At 42.5% G+C, this 23,876-nt stretch overlaps 1 protein-coding gene across 2 annotated transcripts in view; it reads right to left on the bottom strand.

Moving 5' to 3' along the window:
* Positions 1 to 23,876, bottom strand: part of abr (ABR activator of RhoGEF and GTPase) — a 131,686-nt gene that overhangs the window by 90,377 nt on the left and 17,433 nt on the right. The window contains exon 1 of one of the 2 annotated variants that reach the window (XM_042431275.1): positions 17,530 to 17,605. The exons of the other annotated variant lie outside the window; for it this stretch is intronic. Within the exon in view, the coding sequence (XP_042287209.1) occupies positions 17,530 to 17,590 (61 nt within the window). The 5' untranslated portion in view covers positions 17,591 to 17,605. Of the gene's footprint in view, positions 1 to 17,529; positions 17,606 to 23,876 lie in introns of those variants that run through there. 2 annotated transcript variants of the gene reach the window in all.

Here is a 23,876-nt window from a genome sequence, read left to right as displayed (position 1 = left end):
CTCACATCACTCTCATGTTAACTTCTCCTGACGGACGGCTCTAAATCCACCTGTCACTCTCAATAACCAGCCCTCGTTTCTGTGGCAAGGACAAAGGCTGCCATGACAACTGGTCAGGTTGATGTAAATGCTTCTTGCTTGCCAATAAGCCGTTTGGTCGTGTCGGGAGGTAGCCAATGTTCCTGACAGGACTATTTGTACCGGAGGAAACTTTTAAAACAGAACACTCCGAGTCACTCTGTGGAGCCCTCGGCTAATGACTGAGGGCTCCACAGAGAGAGAATACTCTGCTATAGACTGTGTGTGACTCCCTCGCCCACCCCTCCACACTAAACAATAAGCCTCTGCAGAGATAATACAGCAAAGCACGTACACTGCAAAAGATGAAATCTAGCCCCGTGAACGTACTAGATCTGCAGTATATGTGCATCACAGCTCACCTTTCAGCTTTTGTTTTGTTTTGTTCCTCTTTAATGTGACCGCAGCTTGTATGTCTGTTACTGCTTCACATTAATAATAGAGAAACGGTTAATAGGAAAACATCCTCTACAAAATACAGATTAGCTAAAACAGCACACTTCCTATGAGAGTTTTACAGTGGTCAACTCTAATGCAGTTAGAAGGTTTCTCCCATGCTGCTGAGGTTAAGTGGTAATGTCAAAATGGCATTTTAAAGCATAAGGGTGGGATGCTTTCAGCCAGGAAGGCAGCCACACAGCAAGAATACAAGACAAGAAGCAAAGAGGGTTTGAAACACTAAAAACCTATAACCTCACCTGTGCTGTATCGTCTCCTCACACCCGCACTGGGCAGCTGAGTGACAGCTCTACTGCCAGGCGATATCACATGGAAGGACCCCTGCTTAAAGCTGCTACAGCAGGTGGGCCAGTCTCCAGCTGTTTAAAGGGGACCTATTATGCTTATTTCCAGCTTTACATTTTTATTCTGGGACTCCACTAGGGTAGCTTTGCATGATTCACAGTTCAATAAACTCCTTATTTATCTTATACTGGCCCTTTATGCAGACCCTCAGTTCAGCCTCTGTCTCTTAACAGGCAGTCTTAGCTCCTGTCTCTTTAAGGCCCTGCTCCTGATGAGCCCACTCTGTTCTGATTGGCCAGCTTTCAGGAAACTGCCGAGGGGCAGCTGTATCACCGTCCTGTTAAGTTACCACAGATGCAAACCAACATTTCCTGCTTTTCTGCTTCAAATTAAAAGCTTTTAAATAACTAAATAACAGGAGGAGGGGAATTTATATGAAATGAAATGCGTTCCTTACTGAATTAGCAGAGCTTCATTAGCGGTGCTAAAAACTGGTCTAAACAACAACATACAGAGATATTTGGAGCTCTTTGTTCAGCGGATCAGTCGGAAATAATGCAGGGAGAAATAGTACGAGCAGAGTGATTATGATGTTTGATGAAGAGCTGCAGATGACCAGCACACCTCCAACAGATAAACTACTTATTTTACTTTGCCCTGCTGTGTAATGGAAAAACAGTCACAACGTGCCAGCCCAACTCCAGTCATGGCTCTGCGTGACTTCCCCCAAAACAATGGAAAGACACCATAATGTTAGCGGAGTGGAGCAGTGAACTCGTGCGCTGTGTGTGGAGCAGATGACCATGATGTAAAGAAGTCACCATCACAAGCCAACGTCAGCTCAGGCTGAAAGTAGAAGAAAACGTTGGAAACCGAGCGTTCAGAGCAGACTGAAGCCAGTGCTTTTCGCTCACAGGGATTACTTCTATATACGTTTACCTCATTATCTGACACTTTAGCCACGTTTAATATGAACATCCGACATTGTAACATCATATATATGACTGAAAATAAGGAAAAGCAAATTAACTACACCGAGCATTCAGTTGAAGCCAGAGTCAACGAATGGCTGCTTCTGTAAGATCACCTTTATGCTCAGACATGAAAGGGGTTTTTTTTTTAAATCAGTCTTTTTTAAGAGCGGGTCGCAGCTGTGTGTGCATGTGTGTCCGAGGGGCAGTAACGTGATGGGTGAGTGGGACTACAGGAATCTGCAAAGGCATCCATCACACAGCCAACATGTCCACTGTGCTACTTGGGACTGACAGAAGCATCACAAAAACACAGAAACATACACAGCAGCAAGTGCATACAAGAACCTGAACGGCAGACATAAGCATACAAACAACAAGCAAGACTCTGAATCATAATGTGTCAGTGAGGGAAAAAAGGAGCTAGAATTGAAATTTACTGCTATATGGAAAGATGAAACACTGAGAATAGGTTAGTATGCGAGTGTAGTCGTCCTCTGCGAGGCTACTGTACCTGCGTGCTGAGATAACTGATTCTCTCATTGCCTACCTCTGAATAAACTCATATACATAATGTAGTGGCAGCGACGGCTTTGTATCAGTATTCTGTGTGAGTGTGAGCAGAGAAACAGTGGCAGCAGAGTTTGTTTATGTGGTGCAACAATACTATGTGTTGACCTAAATGACCTAAAGACAGATGAGTCAGCACTAATGCAAACATGAGTGACCTCTGCAAATGCTTAGTTTTTTCCAAATCCATTCTACTATTCTTATGGTAAAAACATATCCTTCTACCTACAAATTGATTCAAAAGGACAAAGTCATTCTCACATTAGCTATGTGGATTTTTGTGTGTATGTATTGATAAATGATAAATTAATATTTTGTCTAAAAAGCAATTTAAAAAAAGTGAATGTAAGAAATCAATATAACATGATGATGATGTATTGATTAAACAGCTTCATTACAATATATATACATTGAAAGAGTGGTCACGTACTGGCCCTGAAGAGATCTCCCTCTAATTCAATTCCACTTTAAGTGATGGGGCCAAAATACACAGTCCTTTTTAATAACGCATAAATGCTTTCTGAAGTGAATGTAAAGCTAATATGAGGTTTCAGTGGTTACAAAAATCAAATAGATACATTTTAAATCTTCAGTCTTTTTAGTACAGAACTCATTCTTGCTGTTCCTCCATCGTAGCTCAGTAAGGAAACACTGTCCATAAAACAGGCACGACGAGGGAATTCTGTACTAAAAAGACTGTACTGTAAGTTTGGAAGTTACCCACCTGATTTGTATAATTCAAACTGCTGAAGCCTCATATTAGATTCAGCTAAATCACAGCCAGTGTGGACAGGAAGAATGCTAACAGCCACCAATAACACTGTCAATGTACACATAAGTACTATAATAAAGTAGACTTGTAAAAATGTGATCCTATCTTTAAAGCTTTTATGATTTTATGAAAAGATTTCCTTCAAACAAGTCCACACATTTTCAAAACCCTGATGTAGAACCATCAAGTTATATTCTCACATACTGACACACATGATCCACAATAAGTGAGAAAAATCCACGTTATCAAACAGTTAGTATCAAAAAAAAAAAATGTAAATAGAATATGTGTATTAGCACGAAGCAAAAATCGGATATGTTCAGCCTCCTTTGGACAAAAAAACCCCAGAAGAAAACAGCCCCTATAGAATCTATAATGTCATCCTCCCAGCTCTCTCTCTCTCTCTCTCTCTCGTCCATCTATAAGAGCTTAGACCCGCTGTGCAAAGTTGCAAACTAATAAAGTCAGGGGGAGAAAAAGTTGCTGCTGCAGTGTGAGAATTCAATCAGGAAGTTCTTGCTGCCTTGCTCAGCAATTTTATAAGGAGGAGAGGGATTACATCATGCCCTGCAGCCAGCTAACATTATACTGTGTGGGCACAAGAAGCAGCCCTGCAAACTGCCTCTGTATAAGGGGCTCGGCTGCAGTGACTGAGCGCACACACACAAACACAAATAAACACTCATTTTCACAATAGAGACGTGTGTTTATGAGCCAAGGCTGTTGTGCACCTTTAAGTTTCTTTGGGGAGGTAATTACATGAGGAGAAAGCACAACACGTCTGTATAAGTTTATTTTTTTTATTATTCAACCGTTTTTACTGTATATATACCGAACGTGTTTGTGTGTTTTTGTGCGTGTGTGTGTGTTCAGGATGGTTGAAGATATTCCTCTGCGTCTTCCGTGTCGCTCTCACAAGATGTAGGGGAGCTCAACCATAACAGATCCAATTCCCCGAAGACCGGATAAAAGACAGAGAGAGGAGAATGAAAACAAAAAGACGGAGTGGTGCCTCCTGCTCTACTTCTAGTCTTCCCGGCCCTGTGGAGCCATGACAGCGTGACAGTACATCAGTGGTTTGACAGATGTGTGGTCATTGTGTGTGTGTGTGTGTGTGTGTGTGATGACTGTGTACATGTAGGCTTTTACACCTCCCTGTCTTGCAGTCATCAATCAGGACACTAGGGAAATTAAAAAGCCTTTATGAAGGTCTATCTTTACAGCCCGGGTCCCGTTATTCCACTCATCAACATAAAGTATTTCCACAGCAGTGAGACTCTGAGGACACAACCAGCAGCAATATAGTTATCAATTGAAACCAATGTTATTCCACCGCATGCAGATGCTTCAAATGAAAAGCTCTAAAATGAGGAAAAGGGGAGCTTTGGTGAGTGTATAGCCCTGTGGGAAGATTTAAAACATTAAATGTCCAAATGTAGTGATTATATATCGTATCAACAGTATTCAGAATTGGCCAGAGTGTGCAGGTGCTATTTAACTGATTGTTTCAGCTACTTGTTATGAAACTCTACAGATGGAAAAGAACCTTTGAATAAAACCATTGCGCCTGATTTACTGCTTCATTAGCTTTCATTTTCTTGTGAACCAGGCCCAAAAATCGTCAAAAGTCTTTCTGCTTACGCACTGTCTGTTTCAAAAACCATCCAGAAGCCAACGTTAAACCTGCGGGCTGACAGCAAACAGCCGCCGGCCAGAGAGCCAGATGTGGAGCGACAGATTGTGTTCTTTACCGCATGCTGCCTCCCCCAGGTTCAGTTCAGTTCAGTTCACATCTTTTTTTGTCCCTCCAGGGTGAAATCTCAACGGTGATCGATCCAGCTTAGGTAGCGATCAATATGCAAACACATCCACCCTCTTCCATACACACAGACACAGATTGTCAAAACAATTACATCGACGGACACGTGAGTGAACACGCGGCCACATGTGAACACAGAGACAGATGGGCAGATGTTTGGAGAGAGAGGTCTCGCTGCACAATGACAGATTCTGATTTAGCTTGTTATTTGAGCATTAAATATGGAATTTTATTTGACAAGTAAGTTCAGTGTCTCTGGATATGGCTCAAGTGTTGGTGGAGATATTTGTGAACAGATGTTAGCTGCACAGGAGTCCTCTACAACGCAGTTCTTTACAAGGACGAGTCAAGGGTTTAAAAAAAAAAAAAAAAAGCTGTGATATGTGCAATTGCCATTACGAATGCAAAAACACATGCAAAACATTTTCCATACCTTTTGGGATCATCGGTATATTTGAAACCCATCTGATTAGCCACAGAGCCACAGCAGCTTTTAAAATGAAAATGGCTCACTGAAGCACCGACGAGTGAAGTCTGACATGATGCTGCAGACCTCACGCTTCAGGCAGGCTCGGTTGTGGCTCAGCTGTATGCCGAATTCACCAGCATCACTACGATCGCAACCCACTCTTCTGCAAAGTATTCATTTGCACGAATATGCACGGCCTTGTGGTCAGAAAAAAACCATCTGAAGAAAGTCATTCTCATATCCCAAAGTCTCTAGCGGCTATGAAAAACTCAGTTTTAACCGTGCACTGATGCTCTCCAGCTGTTACCAGCCATCCACCACAGACTGCCTGATCAAACAATCTATACGGTACAGGTAGAGAAGATGTGAGCACTGCTGAATACAAGATGAGAGCTTTTAGAACTTAAAGCTCCGAAAATAAACCGACTACATGAATTTCACATGAGTGCGGGATGTGGAACAGCGATAAACACAGGTTACTACGACTGTAAGTGGACGCTGGATCATGAATGCGTTCAATGATAACTTAAGGAACACCAAGGTCCTGCTGTGTTCCCCGTGAGCAAACTACAGCGCTATTTAAAGAAATCAGATCACATCTGGGAGTAATTCGAGGTATAATCCAATGTCACAAGAGAGATAAGAGACATATTTTTTCTGTTTTTTTTGTCTGAATAATGAAATATATTCTCCTTACTAAGCTTAATTCCACTCTGTTGTAAAGATATAATCCACATATTACAAATCTGCCTGAGAAGAAGAGAGAACAGAGGCCTTTCTATGGCTCCAGACCTTATAATTACAGTTCACTTTCAGTTCCTGCACCTTCCCTTTCAACAAGTAGCAGATCATCCCACTACTTTTTACCGGCTCGATGTTACAGTAATTCTTAACAATGCTAACTAAGCCAGTGTCAAGAGCTGAGAGCAGCTGAAAGTCTGTGAGTCATCCAGTTAAGCCGGGGTCTTTGTTCCCCTTTCCCTCATCCAGCCTGATCAAGATGATAATGGGTTGGCTCCTCGGCTCAGATAGAGCTAACCACTGTGCTCAGGAAACAAGCCGAGCACACTTTAAAAAGGTCAATAAGCTTCTGGACTCCCACACATTAGTTACTGGACAGAAAAGGGAAGTGGAAAAGAAGCGCAGACAGCAAGGAAACACGGTTTCACATCTTTGTACGTTAATGGAAGATGAGGGGAGAACTGCGAATCAAAAATCAAAACCTTAACGGCTTGAAACATCGAATGTAGGCAGATAGATGAGACTAGTCTATGCATTTCGCTACAAATGTAATGAGAAGAGGCTAATGAAGATGTGTGCTCACTATCCACTCCACAACCTGTGCACACACACATTCAGAGCACTTTCCTGCCGGAGGAGAGTCTGATAAAAAGCAGTTTTGTTCCTTTATAGCTCAAATGAATGACACTTCTACTACAGCTGCATATCTTCACGTGCCATATGCCTGTAGGCAGCAAGAGATAAGGACCCCCTCAGCTGCAGAGCCACATGCATGAATTGCTATTACTCCCCACGCCCCCCACCAAAAAAGACCCCCAAAACCCAACCAACCAATGTTACCATGGCAGCCAGCCACTATACATTGTAATTAGCTGGCCTAAATCCCCAAGGCTCGGACCGGTTGGATACAACTCACTGCTTCCATAGATTAGAACAACCTCTGTTGTACATGGAGCCTAAAGCATGTCTGTCTGCACACACACACACACACACACAAGGTCTCATTCAAGTGCAGACACACCTCTGCACACGCACACACAAAGGGACACAAACATGGCACATCTACAAAACCCTGACTAAACCACCATATTTTTTCCCCCCCTCCGATCATCCCACTCCCACTTCCCACCTTGCACCTCTCTCCATGTGTTTGCAAGCAGGTACGAGGAGATCAATCCTTCGCATGTTTTGTAGAGCTTTTCTCTGCCAACACACACCCACGTTCTGCACACGCGTACTTGTACAGCAGCTCTACTGTGTGGGCATCTACCTCTCGGTGTGCTGCAGTACACCCTGCATTCGTCGGTGGGTATTGTGCTAATGGAAAGAGTATCAAACTGTGCAGCGAGCTACAATGAGTGAAGCTATTAAAATACAAGCGTCTGTCGATAGCCTTCGGGGCATCCTTTGCCAGTGATTGGAGCGTCTATTTATTACACTCTCTAGCCCAATTAGGAGAACGTGATGCAGATTAGAGGCAGAGAGTTTGCGACACTCTTAGGTGTGTCAGATAGGAAGAGGACGCCCTGAGCAGCCAGCGGTGTCTGCGTCTGAGTCAGGTCACGTCACAATAACACCATCAAGGCATACCTATAAATGAAAGGCAGAAAAGAGCTAGTGTTGATATCAAAAGGAAAATATTCTCTTCTATTGGGAGTAAAAGTGAGCACGAAAAAATCTGTGAATTAGTTTGCGACAAAGAAGAAAATCATGTGGAAACTAATTAGACCAAAAAGAGACATGAAGATAGAAAGTGGTAGTGGCAGTGTGTGGGTGTACACATTGGAGTGGGAATACATAAAACTTTCTGCTGGATCTAGATATTAAAGAGGCCATTTTGAAGACTGTAAGAGAAATTTGCTGGCTTCATGGTGCCTTTAGTAAACCTCTGAAGACTACAAGTGTTGTGGTAACTGTTTATGGTGCCTTCTCTCTAAGAGCTGCGAATCATTTTGAAAAAAATCAGTCAACATTTAGTCATTTTTATCACCATGAAACATAAAAATAAAATATTAGTGTGTGCATATAACCTTGCAGATTGAAAACTGTTGCACACGTACTTTTCACTTTCAGTCTTTAAAAGGCTCTGGTGCTAAACATTGTTTGAAATAAATACTTTTGAAATCAGAGGCCACTGGTTTTAACTGAAAAGTTTAGTTGTGTTAGTCAATGCTAAATGCTGGCAGCAGATATGAGGCCGTCTATGAGACTAGATCAAAAGATGAGAAACACTATACACCATTCAGAAAAAGAGCTGAAAACATTCCCGCATCGTGACAGCTCCTCTGTCCTTTGAGCAATGACAACAGGAGTGCTGGCATACAGAGAAACACCTTCATTATAGGGAAAAAAAACTTCTCTCAGACTCTACAAAGAGGCTGGCCTCCACTTTGTTTTAGAAGTTTATTTTAAGAGGTTTCTATTGAACGAGACATTGGGAAGAGTGACGGGAGAGATAAGACAGAAAGAGGGGATGCAGCATGATGCCTGATGAAGTGAGAGAGCGCTTTGAGCCACAAGGCCATCTGGCACGAGTGTGTCAAGCACAGCGAACACACACAGACCGGAGAGAGAGACCTTGTGGATATCGCTCCATTGATTTGGAGTTGGGTCCATCTACAAAAGGTTGCGGTTATTGCCAAGCACACACACTACATGATTTTCAAAAGGTGTCAGATCCCTGTGCTGTTCACATTACACAACTTTCTGTCTTGTAATCAGGAATCTTGAAGTTGTGGTTTGCACACTACATGACTGATCGCAACAGGGGGGTCACATTACACATTACAGGATCTTTCACCAATAGGGATCTTGAGTCTGTCTGGTCCCCAAACTACGTTTTGTCATGCAAACACACAAGTGACATGCAAAATGACATGATACCATGCGCAAGGCAGGATTTTTTTATTCCAAAAATGGATGCCTGCAAGAAACAAGTGATCCAAGTTGTTTGTGAGCTGATTTGCAGCAAAAAAACAAGGAATAAAAAGAAAAGAATATGGGTGAGACACTGCAAAAAGTGTAGTGTGAACTCGACATTAGTGGTGAATTAAAAAGTGGACAGAGTGGGCTTGCCGTGGCAAACATAGTCTGTAATAGTGCCAGCATCCTATCCATATTTTCCCATACTGTGCCAAACTCCCTTTACATCTGATCTCTTTCCCAACTCTCTCACTGAGGGTCTCCACAATGTCGAAGGGAGCATCTACTTTTGACCCCAGCAGAAGGACGACCTAGTGAGAACAGAAGGCCAACCCTTACTGGGGCCATCAATCTTTAATGATACACACACAAACGCATATGTAAACATATGCACACACACACGCACGCACACACAAAGAGCAAGAGGACCGCTGTACTGACTGTAAACATGTGACCAAACATTTATAGAGTCAGATTTATATCAGTGATTCAGGAATGTGGTGTGAGTTCCAGCCAATTTAAGAAAACCGGAGGTGATATGTGACCTATATGTGTTTATTCACCTGAGTGTGTCTGGGTGACTGGTCGTTGCTCGAGTGCATCCATCAGCCCTCTCAACTCATAATGGCCTCATCCCCCCCCCCCCCCCCCCTACTTCTTCCCTCATCTCCTCTCTTCCGCTCGACTACCCTGAATACTTAATCACGGCCCCTGCCTTCCGGGAGCACGTAAACATGCCAGCCGCGCCATTGGCCGAGGTGGTGGTGTTACTCTCTGCCGATTGGCTGAACGGAAGGGGGCAAGGGTGGCAAAAGAAGAAGGGGTTGGTGGTTACTATACTATAGCCCTTGAGGATGACTTCTGTCCATAGTAACACACCAGACATACACACACACACACACACACACACGCAGCTCCAGCCCCTCAGGACATGGCGAAGGTCCCCACAGACTCACAGAACACAAACACACTCAGACACATGACACACCCTCTAACATCAAGCACAACAAAGGATTTTCAGAGCTTCACCCACGTGAGGATGGCAAGAGATTTGGAATTGAAAGGAGAATGTTGCTAATGCTGCTATTTGGGGTATTATAACTAGATTATAGCTTAGCTTGAACCAGTGATTCTTGTGATAAACAAAAAGAGCACAGAGGAATCGTAGTTTCTATAATTCCTGAACACTGAGGTCGATTCAAGCAGAATAAAAAGATGATTTAAAAACATGCACAGGAAAAAGGCAAGTGAATAGACACAGTGTACTATAAATGGATCCTAATATATGATGAAAGATTACCTGGGGCTGGACTATTAATAGTTTTTATATCAAAATTCCAATTAAAAATGTTCAAACTGCATGAGCCCTGTTATCTGTTAGATAAGGCAGCTCTATTATATCAGGTATCACTTACAAACAGTTTGTCACTGTTATATAAAATGACAGCTATGTAGGAATTTAAAAAGAATTGCATTTTGCAGGTCAGAAAAATCAATTCAAGGTCTGCAGAAAATTCAACTGGATATTTTCTCCAAATTCACTTCAGCCCTAGTGATACATGACGTCTACCTTGTTTTCTGTGTGTTAAAGAGCAACAACAACACATTCAGCTGAGCCAAAAGATCCATCAATTATTTACGAGGCTGTCATTGAATGAACCCAAGCATCCTTGGTACAGAGGAGTACAACACCAGCAGGGATGTGGGTGAACGAGCAGCTAGGTTAGTGTTATGACTTTGTGCCAAATCTCTCCTTCACTCCAGTTCAGCTGGACTCACTCACTTGGAATGATGAGAAATTAAACATGTCCACGTTTCAATGTGGCTGCCACTACACTACAAGCTGCACAGTTACTGTAATTGTGTGTCACTGTATATGACAGTTTTGGTTTCCACAGTAAATACCAATAAAACATTAGCTTGTTGAAAATACTGAAACATTTCATCTTAGTTAGAACCCTATCTGTAGATAAATGAAACACTAATCATTGGTTGAAAAAATAAATCTGGGTTTGTATTTTTTTACTACACCATGCAGTGATGGTCATTTTCCATACAAATCTGTATTCTGTATGTTAATCAACAGATAGCTGCACATTTCATACTGCATGTAACAGGTGTGTTCTTACGTAAAGCCTACTATATTCTGAAGTGGATCTTGACATGGTCCTTAAATAATATCAATGGTACAGTAGTTAAAGGTGCAATATACCACATTCATGTTTTGGTCTGAGATGCTGGTGCTGTAGTACAACCTCTAGTAGGGCTGAATGTCGTATATTGCACCTTTATCTTCGATGAGCCTGTGGAGAAAAGTGGGATCTTAGGTCTTGCTAGATAAGAGCATCAGTTAAATTGTTTACTTCACTATCATTACTTCTGGTCTCTCTCTTTCTCTTTCTTTCTCTTTCAAGCACTCAAAGCACTGAGCATTTGCTTCTCCCTCAGCAGCAGCATACAAACTGTTTTCTGCCTGTTTTGGAGAAGTGAACATGAAGCCGATTACATAAGCATGAACCCCTTACCAGGCTCAATGGGAGGAAGATGCTCGAACACAAAAAGCAGAGAAGCATGGCATGGAAGAGGCAGTGGAGATGACGCTATTACATAACACTGCTTTAGGCTGACTCAGATACTTTCTCCCTCTCTGTGTGTGCGCAAGGACAGATTTAAATGTCTGTTTCTATAGCTACCGTACAGAGGAGGGAAGGAACAGCTTCATCTATTGATCAGGATAATGGAGGAGCTTGTACAGTGGGAAGACAATGCTTCATGACTTGACAAACAGCACAGATTAAATTACGCAATACACAGCCTCATTCCTACAGAACAAGATCTTATTCTCACTGCACATTAGTGAACAGTTACAGTAACAGGGCCAGCAGTAATTCATTGATTAATACTGGTATAGAAAGGTATTTACCATTTTCAAATAATGTAATAAATTATGTATGTACCTACAGCGCCATTAAGCAACATTAAGTCTGTTTTTACTCTTGTCATAGTTGCTGTATCTTCTAAGTGTTTCATGCATTTTTAAGTGCGGACTGGTTTTGAGGTGCCCATGTGGGACAGATGTACAGTTACGGATTTTATTCCCAGCAGTGGTGCACCATGTTCGCAGGTGGGAAAGCCCAGGAGGGTTCTCGTCCTTGTGACTCCCACTTCATACTATATATAAATCATTTTTGCTCAATGACCCTGATATCCTTTAATAAAATAAATGGACTAGCACTCTGGTGAAAAGAGTGAATCTTAACAGTGAATCAGGGATTTAAGTGGACCTTTTGGTTTTTGTTGAGTTGTGTTCTTCTCTGCGGTCAAGCCACAATTGATGTGTTTGGAAACACTATCAGATCACATTGATCTGGACCTGTTTCTGCTGGCACCAAGAGCAGAGCCATTGGCTTTTCAAAACAGAGTGAGACGGAGAGACTGAGAGGGAGAGGTGGGTGGTTCGGTCAAATAGATTTTGTTGGGTGTGATAAATGAGACATCCCTAGTTGTATTAAACTTCCCTATGACACGCTGCTGGGAAGCTATCCAGAATCATTTTGCTGTGTGCCCTGTTTGCCAAAGCAGGCCATGTGACAGCCAACTAACTACTAACATTAAACACTTAAAGACAGAACTGGGACCGGGTCGAATCAGACGGGAGCAGCTAGCCAGCAGTGAAGTTGGCTCCATGATCCATTATAGTTTATGTGCTGCAGGGGGGGACCGACAGTTTGACAGCTTTGTGGTTTCAGCACAGGGAAAAAACAACCGTTTGGTGAAATGTGGAGGCATAACCTGAAAACTCCATAGATTTGTAATGTGGCAGCAGAGAGGCCTAAATGTTAAAAGAGCAAATTTTACACCCAGATTGACTGACATATCAGCCAATGTGTCATTTATACTGAGGTCATACCAAAGCTCTGCTTGCCTACTGACTGCAATTTGCAAGATAACAAAGAAGTGTTTGTTTGAAAGCAGCGCGTTGATTGACAGGTATCCCACACTGAGCATTCAGCTGCTTGTTAGTCCCACATCAACTCTAATCAGGATCCAATCTATTGCCAAAATTTGGCTTCAGAAACTAGCATGGTAGCAGCAAGTGGTAGACTCAAACTGCAGGCTATAAAATATCCTTTAAGAGACCTATGAGTGACGTCATCACCATAACATTCATGCTGTTCTACGGTTTATGATTAGAGCGCACTAGTTGGATGGCATCAGGACAGACGGCAGATTACTTCTCACCAGAAACATGCTGTTCCATATTACTATCTGCAAAAACTGGCAGCAGGAAGTAGGGATTATACAGCACACATTAACCCCTTGCAAACTGGTAAATGGCCCGCCCTGACTCACACTGGGCTGGGCTGAACTCAAGTGCTCCCAACACACTGACAGGATATATGGAAATGAGGATGGATTTTTTTTTTTTTTTTTATGCTCCCTCAGAGCTGCGCATAAATTCAAGCCTTCCGCACTGTGACTCGGATTAGAGAAAATCGTTTTTACATACGTGCATGCGTGTGCCTCTCTCTCTCTGCACGTGCATGTGCCACCTCTTCTCTGCCATGCCAAAATGCCCATATTCTGGCTCTTACATAATCTAGCTTTCCCTTTGATGTTGCTTTAGCATCACGTGGCACTGAAGCAAGCCAGAGAGGAGTCTGGCTAATTCTCTGAAGGTTACAGCGCAGATTGCCACAGTCAGAAGTCGGAGACCGTCTGTCACTCAGGCTGTGATGGCAGCAATTGCGCCGTAGTTCAGCTGCATAATTTACCCATCAGTACATATCTTTTATATATCTAAATTTAAGGGATCCTCATCAAAAATGTTTATGTTCTGTGTTTCTATTAAAAAATGAATATCAGCAGATAGTTAGTGGATCTTTTAAAACCCTCAGATATTGAAAACAGCATTCAAAATCTTGTATTGGTCAGGCTCTACTTGAAAATAATTTGTACATCTCCTGTGATATTATAAATAAATAAAAGAACTAAACTAAAATGCCCCTGTAGGTGAAGGCCATCACCATATTCACTATTTGATATCATTGTTTGAATAAACATAATAAAATGTTGCAAATTGAAAGTGCCCTGAGATATACTGTAAACAAACATTTTTGAGAGACCCAGTCAACATTAATTGAGGTTGCTAATACATCTTGGTTAGCATTAGTAATCCAAACTCACTATAATTTAGCCAGCTGATGTAATTTAGCAAGCATTTTTTCCATCAGTAAAGAACACAAACGTACACAGCAGCTGTGATAGATAAAGAAATAAAAACAACCAACATTATAAAAACATAATACACAGACAGACTAGTTAGAGCCAGCAAATGGAGACACTGGCACCACCAAAATGCATCTTAAATCAGATCATGAGGGAAAAAACCTTTTATCCTGATGCAGACTGTAACAAAACTGATTAACTGTGTGCGTGAGAAACACTCTTGAGTAAAGGATCTACTTAGATTAAGAAGTAACAAGAAGACAAAAAAAAAGAGGTGGAAGAGGAAAAGATGAGGGAAAATAGGAGGGTTTTGTTGAAGTATTGATAAATCACACACACACTAATGGCCACCTGGGAGTCTACCACTTATGCTGCTGACCAGACAAATGGGGCTCTGCACCTTGTATGAATACGCTACAGTATATTTGTGCTTGTAAAAAACAAAAGATGTGCTATGAGAGGATGCAGTGGAATAAAAGAAATGCTGTCCTGAGCAGCTGTGGCCAAGATGTTGAGCTGAACAGAAAGACTTCAGCCTCTTGGGAGAACGACGCGGCTGTGGCTTTGAGCATCTACTCCCACTTTACTCAGGGAGTTAAGGATGTGTGGTAACAGCTTAACATTGGGCCACTAACACAGTTTTAGCGGCTGAAGAAGAAAAGATGCATTTACAGCCTCATGTTTGGAAATCCACTACACAACAGAGGCAGACATATTATGGTTTAAGGTAGGGTGGGACTGGGTCACACACCATTAACAACCAGGTATGAGTCATCTTCCATAGTATGTCTGCTGTGTGTTGATGTGTTGTAGCCTGTGAACTGGTGAATGGGCTGTTTTAGGGTCAGTGTAGTAGTACTGAGGAAGTGTACTTAACAGTAGCCCTTAAAGCTCACAAAAGTAGTGGTGTATTTTTATCATCCTGAGTGGAGGAAAGGGGGCAGTTCAGCAGCCATAGATGGAGCAATTTACTTACACAATACACATGCACAGAGGCATACAAGTATAGGAGCTGGGATAAAGGAGGATTGGATAGCAAAAGGATGATGAAATGACAGGAACATAAAAGGACTGTGCCCTTTCCCTCAGAGACGCTCATAGTAAAGCCTGGAGAGAGGCTGTTGTAATGTTAATAGTCTCTATTGTACACATCCAGCCTCTCATAGAATTTCAAATGTGTAAAAGCACATCAGGTTTAAAGTTATGATTCTTTCTGTTCACAGCGATACCAGAACCAAAATAGCCATATTAAAATAGTACACAGACCAAGTTTACAGTCCCTGGTGATCAAAAATCATTATTATGCTGTTACCTTCACCTGATCTATTTTTGAAAGTGGACTAATGCATGCACGCAGGATTCTGTGTTGAGATAAGCCAGTGCTATGATGCATTCACAGTTACTGGTAAATTATTATCTTTGATGAAAATCCCCAAATTATAAAATGTCGCTATGCCATCAGACAAAGAAATTAACCTGACACTTTAAAGGAATACTTTGGCATTTTGGGAAATCAATCATTTCCTTTCCCAGAGTTAGACAAGAAGATTGAAGCCACTCTTACGTCTGTACCCTAAATATGAAGCGAGAGCCCGCAGGCGATTAGCTTAGCTTAGCATAAAGACTGGAAGCAAGGGGAAACAGCTAGCCTGGATGTCACTGCACCCCGCCGAGTCTAGCATGTAACCAATTTGTAAAACCACACTTTAGTTTTTGCACAGATTAAAGAAACAAGACATAATGTGTGTTAATTAATGAGCTTTAGAGGTGCTGGCAGGCAGAATTTTATCTTTGGACAGAGCCGAGCTAGCTGTTTCCCTCACTTCAGTCTTTACGCTAAGCTAAGCTAATCGGCTGCTGGTTCATGCTTCATATTTAGCATACAGTATCAATCCTCTCATCTAACTCTCGGCAAGAAAACGAATGAGCGTATTTCCCTAATAGTCAAACTACTCCTTTAGAGATAAAACAGCTAATCACCGTCATGCAAAATAACGTGTGTGTAGCTCAATTGTTTGCAAAATGCATATTCTGAATAATGTCACGCCACAACCACATATGTGTCTTTTTTTTTTTTTCCACACAACATTCAGCAAACAGATGAGTGCTAAGCTACAATGTTACACATATAATAATGTACCAAATCATACACTTGGTTGAATACTGCCCATAACTGTGATAAAAACATTATCACTCATGTGTAGCTGCCTTCAGTATCTGTGTGACAGTCCCTAGACCTCTGAGGAACTTCAGTAACAGCTGCCCAGTGAATACACTTCTGACAAACACTTTGTGTTTCTCTTTCTTTATCACTTTAAAATCCCAAACACTATTCAATCCCTCTCCGCAGATTAAGGCATGGTAACAATGGTGACACAGCAGAGCAAATCCCAGAAGGCTATGTCATGTGCCGAAAAACTCCCAACACACACACACCGACAGGGAATCACAGCTGCTCCTGCTAGGATGTGTGCATTCGCTGCAAAGTGGCACACACTCACTGTGCTGAGTTACACCGTGAAAAACCATTGTTCATAATCTGGTCTATGCAAAAAAATGTTTATTCATCACAACTGCTCATTAAAATATTCCTTTATATACAGTAAAAAAAAAAAATATCAAGGTTAATTTAGGCAGGAAAGAATAATGAATTGTTTCTCAGTGCTAATGCTTGATCTGAAAACACAACCAAGTGACCCAGTGTACAGTATGACATGTCAAGACTGTGTCAACAACACAATAAAGAGCAAATTAAAAATTCAACATCAGACAGCTTGTGTCCTCGATAGGATGGAACATAAAGTTCTACCTCCAGGTTGTAAGCATGACTCACTCGCTCCCACACTATATTTCTCCAGGCTTTCCCCGCTTCTCTGCCTACAAGCCAGCAAAACGCCCGACAACAGCAGACACGAGTTGCTACCACTGTCGGGGAATGGAGGTAAAAGAATGAGTGTGAGGGGGTCGCTGACCGTCTTGTTATGGACAGCCACAGTAATACACACTAATTGGAAGTCTTGAGAAATACAAAGTGTGGCTCCCACTGTGTGTGTGAGTGCATGTAGCTCTGGTTTAACACAAACAGGCAGCCCATGAGATGGAGAAGGGGGGGGGGGGGGTGCTGGGTAAAATGGCTAGAGGTAAAGAAGAGCGCAGAGATAAATGGGAAGCAATGTGTGGAGAGGAGTACGTAGATAGACGGAGAGATACATACTGCTGTACAGGGTGTCGATCCAGGAGAGCCGGGGCAGGCCACGAGCGCTGAGGGGCTCCATCCTCCTTTTTCTCTCCCTAGCTCAGTCACTCTGCTTCTTTCTTATTTCTTCCGTTCCTTTTTCTGTTGCTGTTATTTTGTGTTGCCTCTTTTCTTTTCCTTATCCTTGAAAAACAGCCTTCATGTCGCAGGAAGGAGCAAAAAGAATCATTTGGAAAAAAAATGTCAAAAGACACCCCGAGGTCCAACAGGCAGACGAGCGAGTGAGCCGAAGGAGGAGAGTGCGCTTGAGTGCTGTGTATGTGTGTGTCTGTATAACAGAAAGAGAGAAAACAACAGGCTGGAGACGACCACCGCCGACCGTTGCTAGGGGAAGGGAGAAGCACTCCTTCTCTCTCTTTGGCTTGCTCGCTCACTCCCATCCACCCCTTCTCTCTCTCTCTCTCTCTCTCTCTCACTCTCTCTCTCTGTCTCCCTCTCTTGATTCTGCGCGAATGGCTCATCAGCCTCTCTCCCTGAGTGGAGGCAGGAATTCAGAAGTGATGCATAATGACTGTGTAGCAAAGAGGCTTGTGTCATATGTGAATTAACTGGCACATTCACCGTCTGTTTCTCTCTCTGCTCTTCTCCTTTTAAAGGGGCTATATTATGAAAAACTCATTTTTTCAGTTCTTGTATGTATATATTTGAGTCTCTGATGTGCCTACTAACACACAAACTGTGAAATAAGATAACCCTGTCAGTTTAGTTTGGGCTGGCTTGCTCTGTACTTATGTGATTCAACAAGCCATTCAGATTTGATGCCCCTTCTTACATCACATGGGGCTTCATTGACTAGGGACTAGCTAAACTAAGCTAAGGGTGACAAATTTGTGGGGAGCAGAGCCGGAGAGTCCTGCATGCTGCTGTTTCATTTGCTGTAGGAATAAACACCCAATTCTTCTCTGATCAGGAGCTTTTTACTGGCGGGAGGAGTTTATTTTTTAAACTTCTGGGATTAATTGGATTTATCTTCAAAGTGGCTTCTCAATCTAGCTGGAGCCAAGTTGACCCCAGAGTCACACACCACCTCAGTGGCTGTCATCAATAATAAACATTTTATATAGCTAATTTTAAAGTTACACAGTATGTAGATATCTATGTGTATAAACAATAACATCGATGCTACAATGTTAGCATAGCTCTGATCAATCTAAACTCATTTCAGAAGAGAAGCATTTTAAAAGTTGTTCGCTTGTTGTTGTGCAAACAGACCCGGCAAAGCATGAATTCAGACTTTTGACAAATCGGCATCATGATGTAGTTATTTCGACATCCATTTGATCCATTTATTGCAATTAAACCGCAGCAAAATCTAAGTTTATTTTGGGTTCATTCAGGCTGAGCTAGTTGGTGCCTGCTGTTGCTCCCTGGCTGTTTGGGGCGAATAAACACAAGTGGTTGCACATGTAACGCGAGGCATTTGCTGTGTTTGCTGCACTGTTATGTTTTCTCAGGCAGCCATGTTTCTCCAGGGTTCATGCTTAGCAGTTGCCATGGTAGCCGGCACACCCCATGGAAGAGGGGGGTGAGGCGGGCGGGACAGGCACTCAAACTGGCCGTTCTGAACAGGGCTGTTTAGACAGGACCAGAGGGCTGCTGTGGTGCTTGATCCTTGTGGTACTTTGATCAAAGCATGTCAGATACATTTTATTAAGACCCCAGTTAACTTGTAGAATAGGAGTATAATATGGCCCAGCTTTATCACTGAATGAATGCCAAATCCAAAGTTACGTTCACTGTCTCTTTTCTCCTTTGTTTTTTATGTTTTTTTTGAGCAGCTGCTTGATTCATTTGCTTTACCTTGAACTCTTAAGTACCTTTAAAAAAAACAGACTTTTAAGCTAAAATTCTCAATATTTGTCTCAAGTCGCTGCCTGTCTTTTCTTTTGCTCTTCCTTTATTTGACCTCACTGAGATTAAATCTATTTTTCAAGACAGATCTGACCAAGAAGGCAGCTTAAAACATATGTTATAACAACAGACAACTGTCAAACACTACAAAAGACCAGAAACAATTTCCAGTAAAGATGCATTTACAGGCATTTGAGTTTTCAAATCTATCAAAATAAAGAAAAAGTAATAATAAATAATAAATTAGAAGCAAAAACATTGACCAGGAGTGCTACTTTTCTTGAAATTCACCAATTTCAAGTCCTTTTGTACATTGTTGGGGGTGGAAGGGGCAGCATCCGTTTTTGTCAATGAGTATGCTTATGTGTACTTTGATGGTTTCTGACGCGTGATAATAGTAGCCACACTACACGATCAGCTCAAGATCACTGCCTCTCTACTTCCACACACACACACACACACACACACACACACGACAATGAGCAGCTGTGTGTGAAAGAGAGTCAGTCATTCAGTAAGAGAGGGACTGGTTCAGATGTCATGTTTTAAGCTACTCCCGTCTTCTGTTCCCTTTGGCAATTTGCTCGGCCCCCCCTCGTCTACACAGACTCGCATGTTGGAGGGACTTGAAAGAGACACACAAACCTGAGCATGTGTGTGTGTGTGTGTGTGTGAGGAAAGTGTGACGAGGTGGTCTGACAAAACTGAATACTGATATCAGAATGTACTGGTAAAGTAGAAAAGTGTGTGATTATGCTACATATATATCTTAGTGCTATATACACCACCAAAACAGGCCTGAAGTTTAATCTGTAGAAAATAATAGACATTGAAACTGCTGCTGCAATACTGGTCAGAAAAAGTGAAATTAGGTATGTTCATTGAATTGTCCAGGCCTAGTCAGAATTATGAGTTTCAGGGCAATATCTGTATTAAAATTGTGGCATGAGCATATTTTTTAAAACCCCCCACACACCCAGAAAACAGATATTTGGTTACAGTACATGTCTCATCAAGTTAGGAAAGCAAACAAATCAAGGTTATGTGTCATTATGCAATTAGAGTTTAATAATCTGCTTTATTGATTTTCAAATTATCTTTCTATCAGGTTTTATCGGGCTCATTTAGCACGTTAGCTTTCGCGTCCTGTTGCCAGAGACAGAGCTGACAGCTTCACCAACCAGCCCACTTCCTTTTCATCAAACCCAGCTTCCCGTGTTCGTGACCGCATGTGCTGCTGAGGTGGGCGATCAGATGCGAGCATCATGCCAGTGGCGACAAAGCCCGATACATATGTGAAACCCTCCCCTCGAAACCCTGTCAAGTCCACTCCTCCCCCCCCTTCTTCCCCCTCTAACCAGCATGGGGGAGGAAAGACAGAGGGTTGAGAAGCAGAAAAACTTCAATTAGGACACAAAGGCTGACAGGAGGGCCCCCCCCCTCCTTCCCTCCTTCCCTCCCCTCCACAGGCAGAGCACCGGGCCCCGAACATCACTCTTTGTCTGGCTACAGAGCTCTTATGTGCCAGCTGGAGGAAACGCATACATTCAACGACAGGGTGCCTAAGGAGCTCGTCTAGCCAGGGGTCATATCTGTGTGTGTGTTTGTGTGTGTGTGTGTGTGTGTGTGTGTGTGTGTGTGTGTGTGTGTGTTTGTGTGTGTGTCAAGGCATTTCATGTGAGCTTGCATGTGTTAATGTATGTTAGGGTTGTTGATGAATATAAATGTGCCATTATGAAGGAGGGAAATCATACTGGCATGACAAATACATTCATAAAGTCAAGGTTTTTAGAGCGCGCACGCACACACACACACACACACACACACACACACAGGTTTACGTAAACGGAAAAGCCAAGCAGGCGCAGGGGGGCATGGCACATGGTTGGTGAGTGGCACTTCATCAAAAATAGATTTATCTACTGTACAGTCTTACACATCCTTTGTCTTAAATCTGGGACAATAGGGTCTCTCTCTCTCTCACACATACACACACACACACACACACACACAGCTATAACTCTACCAATGTGTGCAAGTACCTGTCTTTAAGGGTTTTGAGGGCGAAGCTGCCCCCTCCCCTCCTAAATGCCTCATCATTCAAGAGGCAGAGCCAAACAAAGAAAACACACATGTGCCATGCTCTCTCTCTCTCACACACACACACACACACACACACACGATATATGCAAACACATCAAGCTGCATGTTAGTCTTCCTGGAGCATCACAAACCTACATCCATCAAATATTAATAGGCAGTCAAGCTGTGTAGTAAAATGGGCCATTTCTAACTGTCTCTACAACCCTTTAACACACACACACACACACACACACACACACACACACACACACACACACACACACACACACACACACACACACACACACACACACACACACACACACACACACACACAACTAGCACAGTTGGTTCAGGTTAAGAGCAGCTGAAGTATCTGTCTGGTTGCAGATGTTGGGGGAGCAGTCTGGCTCTTTGTAAGGCAACAATATAACTCTACACATCATTCTCTGTAAAGGTCAACATTCAGCAACAGTCTCCCACTCTTTCTCTGTGTGTTTATGTATGTGTGTGTGTGTGTGTGTGTGTGTTGGCATAAAGGCTTAGCAGGTGGATAGAGTGGCTGGATAAGATCTAGACTTCAGGCAATCATAATTTTAAGTGTTTCCATACTGAAATTGGTTTTCACAGGAAAGCAGGTGCATCGTGCCAAATCAACTTCAAGTCATTTGAAGTCCCAAAAAAATATCTCCTCATATAGTCTCTGTGTGTTTGTGTAGTTAATGTGAGTGTAACACAAACAGAAAACAAAAAGCTGATACATCATTACTCAGTACAGCCAGAAATACGGACTACAACACAAAAAAAAGACAAAAATCAATGTTTTCCTTTGATCATGCGTGTCATCCCAATGTGAGCAAATACCATCTGAACAAAGGGCATCACCTCATCACTGTGCTGCATGACGCTCCGAGGCATCTTTAGGTTTCACAAAGTCAAATTTGAATTAGAGGACATATTTATTTATTTATTTGAAGTTCTGCACCACCTACGTCCACAGGAAAGCTGATTATTCACAACACTGTTTCCACTAAAAAAAAACAGCTTTAACTTTAGGAAGTCGAAACTAAAAGTGGATAAAAACACAGATGAAGTCAATCAATCGACACACACACACAAATTAATCAGACACAAATGGAACAATTTACTGGACATCATGTATTTTATATTCACAATTAAGCCAAATGATATGTCTTTCTAATTTCTAATATAATTTCATCTGGTCTCCACAGCACAATAACGACCCTGACTGACCCTTTCAATCAGTACAGTCACACAGGCCGCCTATCAGCTTGTGATCCACTTGCGTAACTGAAGCATATTTTTATTCAAGTTTATTTTCTTCCATTCGACACATGTAACTACAGTGATTATGTGTTGGTCTGCCAAAACACCAGGTGACCTACACTCGACGCTGTGCCTGAATGCATCTTGTGTATCGACACTGACAGAGGAATGAAGCCGCTGCTCCGCTAACACGCTACACATCCTGTGTAAACTAGACTAGTGTTAAACATATCCTGTGATCCTGTGTGAATACAATCTAAACCTGCTCTGATGAACATTGCTAATAAAAAGGTCAAAATGATTTTTAATAAGCCTCATTTGGGGAATTATAGCTCTTGATTAATCCCCACGCAGCACCAACACCATCATAATTACATGATTATAATAACACTGTTCGTGTTATTAAAATACGCCGTTATCCATAGCAAACACCTACCAGACAAACTGTGTTTAGAAATGCTAATGTAAAAGTGTCCATGAACAGGCAGGAGGTTGCTCTATTAGTGTGTTATATCAATCAGCAACAGCAAAAAAGAAATATTTACACAAATTGTTTCCGGTTCTCAACATGACATTTCAATAGATACAGATTTCCTGCCATGTAGGCTGGAGGGAGATGGGCTTGTCATTACCAGGCCAGTGTGAGCCTGAGTGTGTGTGTGTGTGTGTGTGTGTGTGTGTGTGTGTGTGTGTGTGTTTGCGGGCATGTATAATTAGGCAGCATAGGGGCCCACCAGCCAATCAAACTGCCATCCACCACTCTCCCACCCCTCCATATTCTCTGTTCTACCCAGATACCCCCGCCCCACCCTACTCCACCAACCCCACCCGCATCTACCCTTCTTACTGGTCCCCAGCATTTCGACCCTAACCTCAGGCCTGGGGGATGGGAGGGGGTGGGGTGTGAGGGTGTGAGAGTGTGAGGGTGGGAGGAGGGGGGGGGGGGGGGGGGGGGGGTCTGTTGATAGCACTAATTTTCCAGTCACCACCCCACACCAGCCCCTGCAGCATCCACAGAGAGTTGTGCCACTCTGCCTCCATCTTCCCCTCCTGCTCCCGTCAACCTGGCACTGGAACACCAACTG

The sequence above is a fragment of the Thunnus maccoyii genome, chromosome 13 (assembly GCF_910596095.1).
Source record: "Thunnus maccoyii chromosome 13, fThuMac1.1, whole genome shotgun sequence".
NCBI lineage: Eukaryota > Metazoa > Chordata > Actinopteri > Scombriformes > Scombridae > Thunnus > Thunnus maccoyii.
This window is presented reverse-complemented; position numbering and strand designations above follow the sequence as displayed.